General features: G+C 42.6%; 1 protein-coding gene across 1 annotated transcript; it reads right to left on the bottom strand.

Annotated features, from left to right (window-relative positions):
- Positions 1-4,942: 4,942 nt before the first annotated feature.
- LOC130123767 (uncharacterized protein CXorf38 homolog) lies at positions 4,943-10,103 on the bottom strand. The gene is made up of 6 exons (XM_056293058.1): positions 9,863-10,103; positions 9,461-9,595; positions 8,259-8,381; positions 7,886-8,035; positions 5,197-5,379; positions 4,943-5,076 (listed from the first exon to the last, which is right to left on the bottom strand). The coding sequence occupies exons 1-6, from the start codon at positions 10,064-10,066 to the stop codon at positions 4,966-4,968; spliced, it is 906 nt and encodes a 301-aa protein (XP_056149033.1). The 5' UTR covers positions 10,067-10,103; the 3' UTR covers positions 4,943-4,965.
- Positions 10,104-12,094: the final 1,991 nt, after the last annotated feature.

Consider the following 12,094-nt stretch of genomic DNA (forward strand, 5'->3'; position numbering starts at 1 on the left):
TTTGTTTTGTTATGAAGATATCGAATAGTAGCTACGTGCATGATTTTTTGCCCCCTCCTCTGTTGCCTATTATACATTTGGTACATTTGGTGGTTGAGGCACAAATTCTGACTCCTTATAGTTATCTCTATGCGACGCTCATTCATATATAACATTAGGTCGATGGAACAGAATACTGTAGCTTCATTAGTCGAGGTGTTGGTAACTGGCAGCATGTGTTTGTGATCTTAGAACGCAGGCAGGCTTGTGAGCCTTACTTCTACGTATATCCCCTGAGCTGAATATCTCGCCTTGAATGACATTGTAACTGTGGAGGAGCGGGTACTGCGTATGTAATTGTGTCGCGGGTGCTGCAGTATTGAACTGTGGCGACTGGCATATTATTGGGAAACCCTGAATTTCTGAGCACCCTCACTGAAAAGTCGAGCAACTCCATAGCACCAGCAAAAGGAAAAACTCTGGCGCCACCAGTGCGAGGTGTTATAACACTACTTTGATTTTCATACATATATATATATATATATATATATATATATATAATTTTTTTTTGTAACGACCATGGATGACTAGACTCGCAAGCCCTTGGCCAGTGTTACTCTTTACGCGGCTCGCGAGACTTTGTTTTGCACCTCATATAGATCCACTGATAACAATAAGAACATAGCTATAACTTACTTCTACAGGTTCCGTTTGTGTCCTGTTTTAGCACATTGAAATGAATTATCCAGCAGATGGCAGCATACTGAGGAAGCTTGAGGACCCACACTGGATATTACAGCTGACACTCCTCACTGACATAACATCCCAGCTGAATTCCCTTAACCTCCAACTCCAAAGAAAAGGGAAGCACCCAGGTAATATGCTAAGAGCAGTCACTGCTTTCCAGCACAAGATCACCACTGTCTTCATGCCCGACAGAGAATTTCTTCACTCTCCCAATCTAAGAGCCTGCACAACTGCTAACCCTGATCTACTGCAACATTTTGACTGTGATGAATTTGAAGGCATATGGGAGGAAATAAGAAATGGATTTGAAAGGAGATTTCGAGATGTTGTGGGGTATAGGGAGCTTTTCAATTTCATTGAGAACCCTTTTAATGTGTCATTGTCAAGCCTTACACCTGCACTGAAAAACCTTTGTCCAGACCTGGCTGTAATACAGAGTGAGATTACTGAGCTGCAGGTCAACGATGTACTGAAAACTGAGCTCAGATCAGGCGTTGCTTATTTCTGGAGCATGGTCCCAGCCTCGGATTATCCACATTTAAAGCTTTGTGTGCAGAAGGTAATGAGCTTTTTTTGTGAGCACTTACTCATATGAGGCAACGTTTTCTATAATGAGCATTGTCAAAAGAAAACATAGAAGTAGGCTTACACACGTGCATCTTGATTGTTTGACTAGCATTGCAACCACTAACTACAAGTTTTGCATGGAGAAAGTCAAGGGACAGCTAAAACATATGAGAGCCTCAACATATTGATGTTATGTATTTTGCATGGAGAAAGTCAAGGGACAGTTAAAACACATGAGAGCCTCAACACATTGATACAAATATAACAGAGAAAAATACTTTTTTCATCTCTATTGTTAGCCAATATATACATTTTTGTGAAATTTTTTTTCATGTTAATAATGCTTATGTATAATTGTATATGTACGTGCATACATAAGATGGGTTCCACTCCCAGCCTTGCAAACAAGTATACATTTTAGTAATGCAATGTAATTACTAATTGAGAATAAAAAGAGATGTAAGGATGGAAAGCATGGTACTATATATTTTTTAAACATACACAAAGATGGTAAATATCTTGAGAGTGATGATTAAAAAAAAAACACCCGAGTTATATCTGCAATCTCTTGCTCTTTGAGGAATGGTCTTACTCATAAGTGGCTCTCCTAAGAAAATTAGTGAGTACCACTGTGGTCTTGGCTAACGGGTCAGACCCTTTAGTTGACTGGTTAGCACAGACCAAGGGCGACCCGGGTTCGCTTCCCGGCTGCGGCGGAATCCCAGCTGGCCCCCGAATTCACTACATTGGTGTCACAAGTGGGATAGTGAGACTGTGAGGCCATCTGAAGTGCGTGCGCCCAGAGGCATGAGGGAGCTGATCTCCGTGCTTCCCAAAAGAGGGGGGTAGTGTAACGACCATGGATGACTAGACTCGCTAGCCCTTAGCTAACGGCTCAGACCCTTTAGTCGACTGGTTAACATAGTCTCCCGTGGTGCGGGAGACACGGGTTCACGTCTCAGTTGTGGCGGTTCCCGGGCTAACCCCCGAATTCGCTACATTGGTATCAAAAGTGGGACGGTGAGACCGTAAGGCCATCGGGAGCGTGAGCACCCAGAGGTGTGAGGGAGCTGATATGCTGAAGTGCAGGGACACGCATGCCGAAAGAGGGAGGTAGTGTAACGAACATGGATGACTAGACTCGCTAGCCCTTGGCTAACGGGTAGGACCCTTTAGTTGACTGATTAGCACAGTCGCTCCGGGTTCGCTTCCCGGCTGCAGCGGAATCCCGGCTGCCCCCTGAATTCGCTAACGACCCTTAAAAACATGAGTATTCAGTATTACAGAAGATTTGGAAAAAGTAATGAATGAAATGGGCCATGATAACCTTTCAATATCGGTTCAGCTCCTGTCCGAGTACAGACATGTTCACAGTCATATCACCATGAAAGAGAGTCGTGTGGGGTCATTTAGATAGGGCCAGGTGGAACCCACTTGAATTGTGGCCTTCCTCTTGGCAATACATTAATCAGGTCGATAGGTCAGCAGTCTGACAACATTTGCCATGTTATATGAAACCCGTCATCATTACCTTTTACTGAATATTTCCACAGTAAGGGTTCTTTTTGTTTCTTATTTAATTTAAGAAAACTATTCACCAACATTAAACAGATCCATTTTCTGATAAACGTCTAAGTAATGTCCACTGTATTGTCCATAAAACACACACACACACACACACACACACACACACACACACACACACACACACACACACACACACACACACACACACACACACACACACACACACACACACACACAGCAAAATGCATTTCCGGCCCTATAGCCCCAGCTTATCTGCTTGGTATGGACTATACATTATTATATGTACCATTCTCTGCACGCTTAATAAAACAGAGTGAAGAAAGTTGTGGTCATCAAAACAATTCTATCAAATCCATTTACATGCCCTACACATACCAATGCAGAAAATTTCAGCCCGTCTCTTATCCCGTCCTTTCCCTTACTCTTCATTCCTCCCCCTCACATTTTGTAGAGGGAAACTATCAACATTTAAACAAAAAGTTTCTGAGGAAATAAACCCTTCAAACCTGCCTATTCAGTTTGTGTTGGAATGTGAAGGGTTAAATGAAACAAGCCCCTTTGTCTCCCTATCAGAATTTTTGTGCCCCTGCAGTTCCTGGGGGGGGGGGTGCTATGCTTTCACCTCTGTGATTGGTGGTCCAGCTATAATTTTACAGAGGTCCAAGCAATTTTCAAATGACAGCCAAAGTAATCAATGATATTTTCCCTCTAAATGGGTGGGCTTTGTTATTGCTAACTTCATCACAAGTTCTGCCTGCTGCGGGGAAACACAAATCACAAGCTAGTGGAAAAAAAACCATAGATAAAATAGCTAGCTAGCCTGTTGGTTCACCCTTCAAACATGCCTATTCAGTTTGTGTTGGAATGTAAAGGATTAAATGAAACAAGCCCTTTTTGTCTCCCTATCAGAGTTTTTGTGCCTCTGCAGTTGCTGGGAAAAAATGCTATGCTTTCTGCTCTGTGATTGGTGGTCCAGCTATAATTTTACAGAGGTCCAAGCAATGAGAGTATTTTCAAATGACAACAAAATTAATCAATCATATCTTCCCTCTAAATGGGTGGGCTTTGTTATTGCTAACTTTATGACAAGTGCTGCCCGTTGGCCGGAAACACAAATCACAAGCTAGCGGAAAAAAACAACACAGATAAAACAGCATCTAGCTAGCTTGTTGGTTCACGATGGAAGCTGCGAGTAACGTTACCGCTAGTGAGAACATTGTTGCGAATTTGTTATCTATGCCGTTTTCAAGATTAACTTTGAATAAAAAGTTGGGAGTTAATTGGCAAAAGAAGGGCTTAACTTGGTAAGTCATTTAAAATCTAACAGGCCGCCGTGCCAACTGATTTTATTCTGGCCACTGCTGACAGTTTTGTATATGTTAAGGTTTATTTGGGAAAACGGTCATTATAAAGAATTACCGGTCAATCTGTAAATTTACCAACTCAGCAGTCATTATGCACATTTACCATAACATATATTTAATAGGCTGCTGTGCAAATCAAATAATGTTATTTATTAATAATATTGCTTGTTTGTGGTGATGGGTTCCCAAAATGCCATGATCACGGTTCACTGTCCATGGTTCTGAAGTGGCTGTCACTAATGGTTGCTTGGTTGTGTGTGCACTGTCTTGATGTGTAAGCTAACATGGAATGTTGTTGGTTTTGTGTGGTAGGAAGGAGTGGCTGTCATGCGTTTTGTACCCTGGCCAATTGTCACCATGTTCTGCTGAAGTGCACACACAGCTTGGGTGATGATGCGATTATCTCTAAAGAGGATTTATTTTTTGCTTTAGAAATTAGCTGTTTTTTGTTTCGGTGATAACTCTCAATCTCTCCATGCTGTTTGCTCACTGCATATAGCTAAGGCTGGAATAGTGCCTCAATTTTTGTTTCAGAGCTGGGACTGTCATAGGTAACTTTTGTAGTATTATAGGAGAGGACACAGTAAGCCAGGCTGGTAGTTTGTTTTTCTCCCTGATGAGGGAAGGCGGGGGGGGGGGGGGGGTCAGAGGGCCAAGGTGTAAGAGTCATGGTTTGGGCTAAAGGCCCCCAAGCCACAGGGATACACAGCTGTCAAACATTTCTCTCCTACTTCTCCTCAACCCTTTCTTCCGCTTCTCCTCATAGTCTGGTCTCCGCTGAGCTGATGGCTTGAAGCTCTGTAGAGAACAGCTCCCCCAGGTCTCTGTTGGCCTGCAGGAAAGCACTCAGCCTCAGTAACTGCTCTGTGTCCTGAGAGAGGAAAAAGAGACAGCGGCAAAGAGGAAAATTCAATGGAAGTCATATAACATGGCTCTTGTTTTGTAAGTCAATATGTGTGTGTGTATTTAGATATGTTTCAGTTCTTCACACCCGTGTCTCTGTATCATCCAGCAGCTCATCCAGCTTCTCTCTTAGCAACTCAACTTCCCATTGGCTGATTGAGTTGGCACTGGCCTCCCAATCTCTGACAGAGTCTGATTCAAATCCGTCCAGGGGGGTTGCGTCGACGCGGTCCAACCCAGAGATACATATTGACCAATCAGCTGTCAGCATCTGTAGAAACACGTGCGAGCACATGCACACAACACGCACACAAGAGTGAATTCACTTAACGTGAAAATAAGTCTGATAAATGCCACATGTTCACCTCAGGTTCAAGTTGTTGGCCACATTCTCAGGCTAGCATCACACCTCGTTTTGTTTTATGTTTCTGTAGTACAGAGATGTTGCCTCATAGCATTATAGATTTCAGCAGTCATCATAGCCTGGCAAGGGTATGAATCCTTTTTTGGATGGGATGAAATCATATTCATACCAAATAGCCGCAAATAATAAACATGTCTTGTTACCGAGAGAAAAGTATGAAATAACTGATTTTTGATGGGAATGTAATAAACTAAGCTTTGTGTGGTCATGTTGTGATTACAAGCTGCTTCGGCTACTTCTTGACATTGGGCCTTCATCATATCCGCTCACTTAAATGTTCGCTGGTGCGGGTGGCAATAAACAATGTTTTAATGGAGCGTTTTGGATGTTTTTTTCCTTCAGTCTGAGCCAAATTGAGAAGGACTGTATTCAGAAATAGGTAGACATTACTACTTGTTCACTCAGTCACTAACAGTGCTGTTTTCAGCTGGTCTGCCCACCCCTTGGACCTCCACATCTGACGGAGACTGGGGAGGCATCAGAAGAGCTGCGACTGCAGCAAGTGGTGCGTGTACTCCTTGGCAAATTCTTCAGTTTTATTTCTGCTTCAAGTTGGTTTTGCTTATCTCCCCCCAACCAGCCACGATTAAATAATATTGATTCCATTCTCTACATAAACCTTACATAAAACTTTTATTTACATGGAGCCAGAACCAGATTTGTTGGAGATATTTGGTTATAGGACACGATTGCCTAAAGCCTAGGTCTAAAAGGCAATTTAAGCCTAGCTTTGATATAAATTCCTGTGTAAGACAAAATTATTTAGCAGTTTAAAAACACATTTCCCCTTCATGGGTATCTTCTTCATTAGTATTCTTGGTATTAGGGATATTTTAGACATAATCATATATTCACATTGAGGCATAGCCAACTTACCCACGGGGATAATTAAATTTTTATCTAATCTAACGTTAATCAAATAGCCCAGTACACACTCTTATGCTTCATCGGAGAACCCCTTGTTTCTATTAATTTCTATGAACTCAAAAGCAATCTCGTGGATCTCCTCCTTGTTCATAAGGAAACCCCTCCATGCTGGAGAAGTGATGGTTTCAGAGAGCTCTGTCTAGTCCTTCTACCCCTCCCTGTCAAAATCCTTCATTTTGGGAAGGTGAGTGTCTTTGGTTTCTTCCCGGTATCCACCAACACTCCCATATGTATGTGTGTGTGTATATATATATAGATAGATAGATAGATAGATAGATAGATAGATAGATAGATAGATAGATAGATAGATAGATAGATAGATAGATAGATAGATAGATAGATAGATAGGTAGTGTTTTTTTTTCTAAAACCGTCAATGGTGTTTTATATATATAGACAGATAGATAGATAGATGATAGATATATAGAGATATATAGAGACGTATATAGATGTTTATAGGCTCCAGCGTCCCGCGACCCTGAGAGCAGGATAAGCGGTTTAGATAATGGATGGATGGATATGTATATGAAAATAAATAAATAAACAAATAAATAAACAAATAAATAAATATGTGTGTGTGTGTGTGTGTGTGTGTGTGTGTGTATATATATTGCACTCTGACCACTTTTTCCTAGTCGGTAAACTTCCTTCCTGTGTCTCCTGTTCTAAAGCTTTCTCATTCTCCCTCAGATTAAACATAGCCAGGTTAAAAAAAAAAACTGCATGTATTTCCATTTTCATATGCAAACCTAAACTGACCACCAACAGCACCACTCTCTCAGTAATATTAATAACGACACCCATGGGTGGCACTAGGGGGCATGAGCAATGGGGAAGCTAATTTCCTAGGATGGTCACAAGACAATATTAGCTTAACCCAACAACTAGACTGGCACTCACAAATAAGAAAGTCCTCTTCTTGCTAAAATATGACTCAATGAACCTTACTCAACTGTGAGCATTTGACTCACAATTAAAATCACATTTCCTCTTGCGCCTACAAGTTTTTATCACTGGTGTCATCAAAATGATGCCTAGTCCACATGTCCACGGGTATTTTTGAAAACATAGCTGTTTCTATGCATTTTGGTGTTTCGTCCGTACACAAATGGCATTTTAGGGCACTAAAATGGAGATTTATTCACAACACCTTCTAAAGTGCAGATTTTTAAAAACGCCGGTTTCTGTGTTTCCGTGTGTACATGTAATGAGATGGGGCTGCAGAACAATTCCATTCACACAGATCAACATCCATTCATCCTGAGATCAACTTGCCTTTACCAGTCATAAATGTTTGTTTTGTTATTGTGTTATTTCATTCCTAAACAGGATCCTCTTCTGCTGGTCACCCCCCCCCCCTGATGCACACACACACACACACACACACACACACACACACACACACACACACACACACACACACACACCTCGGTTATTTCTTGGGCAGCTGTTGCCAGCTCCGACACATGGCACAGCTGCTGCAGCAGGTTCTTCAGGCTGTTCTGGTAACGTCTCATCCACTCGTTGTCCACATGCAAATCACAAGAATGCATCAACTCATTCCTACACCGGATCACCTAAAGTATAAGCGCACACACAAAGATTAGATTGATGATTAAAATTATAAAAATAGCTATCATGTATTTTGAGTCTTTATGTTAAGACACCAGTTTTTGCAACAATTCAAAACTGAAACCTTTTTAGTAGTAGAGTGCTGGTTGTAGAACAGTAAAGGGTTGAAAACTCTGAACTGTTGGTATGGGTTGACACTTGTTTGTCATTTTGGTGTTTGTGCGTTACCTCTCTAACCAGCCTGGGATCTGTGGCGTTAAAGTGATCACAGTAGTTCATCAGGTTGAGTAGGGCTGAAGCATCGCACTGAGCAAAGCCCTTCACCTTCATCAGACCCCGAGGCATATAGGCCTGTGGAGAGGGAGCAAGAGAGAAAGAAAGGGATGGAGGCGAGGGAGAGAGAGAGAGAAAGAGAGAGACTAGAGCTGAGCAAAGATAAGAACTCTCCTACCAACCATCCTGTTCCACTAACACATACTAACCACTTTAGAGGCACAAGACCAGGTCCAAACTACACAACATTCGGCTTCAACAAATTCCCTCAAACCTTAGAGCAGGGAGAGGAAGGTGAGCGCGGGCGTTAGCATGAACGAGGTGGATGATTTACTTTGCCATGATGATTTTACTTTTGTCAATATTCTTTGATGTCTTTGGAGGAAAAATTAGAAGTGAAGAGATGGGGGACCCACAGTCGAAACAATGTTCAAATAACACAAAAGGACAAATGATAAAATCGCAAGTTTGTGTTACTTTTTTTCAACGAAAGGACTGGCTGACGGCAAGTGTAGCTAAGAAGTCGCTTTTCCGCTTCCTCATGCTTGGAGGAGACACGGCTTGGACCCAACAAGAAATCATGGATTTGACACATTTAGCCAATAAAATTAGGAAATGTGTGAGTGTATTTGGGGGAGAGAGAGAGATACAGAGTTTTTTTTGGCATCAGGCCATTCTTGTGGGTACTTCTCTATAGTGCAGCTGCACTTGTTATATATCCGTGAAGACATTTCGCCTCTCATCCAGCTTGGTCTAGTCAGTTCCCAAGCTAGTCTAGCTTGGTCTAGTCAGAAAGGCACGAACTGATGAATCCTCTTGGATGAGAGGCAAAACGTCTTCATGGATATATATACCAAGTCCAGTTGCACTCGATTCAATTCCTTTGGATAACCATGACCTGGATGAATGAGAACATTCACAGACACTTCTCTATAGTGTTGTTATGGAGCACTTGCAAGGCATAGTGTTGTTGCTGTAACTTGGTATCTCAGATATGATGCTGCTGTTGCTGAACTATTGATGGATATAATGCATTTATTAGCCCACCCACCCAAAATCTCCACCAGCCATCACTGCTGGTGATACTATGGTTTAGGAAAGTCGAAATGCTTCATACGGCGTTATAACATTCAGCCCGGCTGTTATAAACAGGTTACCTTAGCGAGTTCCCAGTGGTTGTGACTCCAGGAAGGGGGGATGCAGTTTCCCCAGTTCACAGTAGCATCAGGCTGTCTGTGGTGTCTTAATATCACTCTGCTCCACTCAGAGCAGATAGGACATAACGAAGTCAGCTGAACACACACACACACACACACACACACACACACACACACACACACACACACACACACACACACACACACACACACACACACACACACATATAAATGAGGGCAACAATCTAAAAAGCCAAAACCAGTTGTTTGTTAGACCTACCAACCTACAAACCAAAGTATGACAAGCATCAGAGACAGTTCTCTCTCTTAACTTAAACAATCAATCGCAATCTGATTTCAGAAACCAAACTCCTTCGAGACGGAGCATTTGATCGATCTTACTCTGTCCCCTTTCGAAGAGCAAAAGCGTTGACACGGTTGTCGCAGACGCCTGTTGTGATTGACCACGTCTCTGTGAAAAGACCTCATCTCCACATCGGTGTAAGGATGCAGGCCATCCTTCAGTAGGCGGAGGCAATGACCGGCTTTCACCCAGTTCACATATCCGCCGTCCCTCAGACGGACCCTCAACTCATCGTGAACCATCTCGATTTGTCAACCTTAAAATGTCCACGGGTCAAGTCCCCAGAGTTTCCGCATTTGTTTTCGAGTTTAGCTCCACCCGCAAAGTGATAGGAAGAAACGTCTTCTCGTCTTTGGTTGGTTATTTTTTTTCCCCTCACCCGCACTCCGGGAAGACCTGCCCATACTCTGCGTCTGATTGGCTAACCCTTACCCAGTACTAGCCAATCAGATGCAGAATAAGGCGGGTCTTCGCGGTTGCGGGAAAAATAAGGCGTCTTTGGTGCAGCTTAATGGCCACACGATAGCGCCATCAGCACAGAGAATGAATTGGATGGTTTGTTTAATGCCATCTCAACGCCTCTATTTCTCTCGCGAATTCAAATTCAGATTCAACAGGGCTTTATTGGCATGGGAAACATACGTTTACATTGCCAAAGCAAGTGTGAAATAAAACAACTAGTCTACTTACAATAAGTAGAGAGCTACTAGATAAAGAAATGTGTAAACATTGCAACATAGTAGTCAAGTATATAAATGAAAATAGGCAAATTCAACTTAAAAATACTAACAAAAGAATTGTGAATTTGCTGTTAAAAAGTACGTGTGTGTGTGTGTGTGTGTGTGTGTGTGTGTGTGTGTGTGTGTGTGTGTGTGTGTGTGTGTGTGTGTGTGATACAGATAAAATTAGAAAAACGTGGACATTGTGGTTAAAAAATATAAATACGAAGAACTGTGTAAACACTGCCATTTTTTAAAGAAATGTATTTAAAGGAATCTATGTGTCCAGGGTGTCTCCCTGCCTGCCGCCCAATGACTGCTGGGACAGGCTCCAGCATCCCCGCGACCCCCAAGAGCAGGATAAGCAGTCCGGCTGATGGATGGTTGGATGTTCTGTGTGTACAGTATGTCTATGTACAGAGATCGGTACAGTGCAAATGGTCAGTGCAGGAATGCACTGATGATTGACAGTCTTCACAGTGGTTGTATTCCATCGGCCGACCTTTTGTGGTCACGGCAGCTCATTGCATTTTGCTGCTGTGTCTGCACATTGTTATATTTCACCTAGCAAATATGGAAGTTCTTTGTTATTAGTTATGTTTTCAAAATATGTTTGGGTGTCTGTAACCCTGTGGGTTGTGCAACTTGGTTTCCACCGCCTGCTGTGTGCAGTGGGTGCACAGCCTGTCTTGTCTGGGGAGCCAGGCCTGCCTGTGGCGGCCTGCCTGTGGCGGCCTGGCTCCACGGCGAGCACATGCTCACTGAGTCTGTACATGGTGACAGATCGCCTTCATTCTGGATCGGTCCTCAGTGCTCAGGTATTCTTTTGGGGGCTGAATAGTGTTCCAGTTTGCTCTGGTTTTTGATTGATTCTTTCAAATGTGTCAAATGGTTTTTCTTTTTGCTTTTATTATAATTTGGTTTAGTCTAATGGGGTTTGTCTCTGGGGGCTCTGCTTGTGTTTGTGAGTCCCAGAGCGTTCTGTAGGTGAGGGCTTTGATATGGTGCATGTCAGGGGTCACTTACTTTCAGCTGATTATAGAATGTAAATGCTCTGTTTTGAATGTTGATAATTAGTGGGTATCGTCCTAGTTCTGCTCTGCATGCATTATTTGGTGTTTTCCGTTAGACGCGGAGAATGGATTTGCAGAATACCACATGCAGGGTCTCAATTTGGTGTTTGTCCCATTTTGCCCAATCTCTCTCTCTCTCTCTCTCTCTCTCTCTCTCTCTCTCTCTCTCTCTCTCTCTCTCTCTCTCTCTCTCTCTCTCTCTCTCTCTCTCTCTCCTCTCTCTCTCTCTCTCTCTCTCTCTCTCTCTCTCTCTTTCTGTGTGTGTGTGTGTGTGTGTGTGTGTGTGTGTGTGTGTGTGTGTGTGTGTGTGTGTGTGTGTGTACTGCAGGGAAACACAGGTGAGAAGGTGAGTGTGAATGCTCTTTGTGACTAACTTAACCCCTGAACAGGACAAAGTGTTTAAAAATGGGTCTGAAGAAACAAGTCTGGAACAGTCAAAGGATTCAAATTGTAATATATCACACAACCAAGAGCAATT

This window comes from Lampris incognitus, chromosome 14 (genome assembly GCF_029633865.1).
Source record: "Lampris incognitus isolate fLamInc1 chromosome 14, fLamInc1.hap2, whole genome shotgun sequence".
NCBI lineage: Eukaryota > Metazoa > Chordata > Actinopteri > Lampriformes > Lampridae > Lampris > Lampris incognitus.

Excerpts from the sequence above, each read along its gene's own strand:
- LOC130123767 (XM_056293058.1), bottom strand. The coding sequence starts at position 10,066 with ATGGTTCACGATGAGTTGAGGGTCCGTCTGAGGGACGGCGGATATGTG. Across the intron at positions 8,036-8,258 it reads ATCCCAGGCTGGTTAGAGAG|GTGATCCGGTGTAGGAATGA; the intron begins GTAACGCACAAA and ends CTTATACTTTAG. Across the intron at positions 5,077-5,196 it reads TGGATGATACAGAGACACGG|GACACAGAGCAGTTACTGAG; the intron begins GTGTGAAGAACT and ends TTCCTCTCTCAG.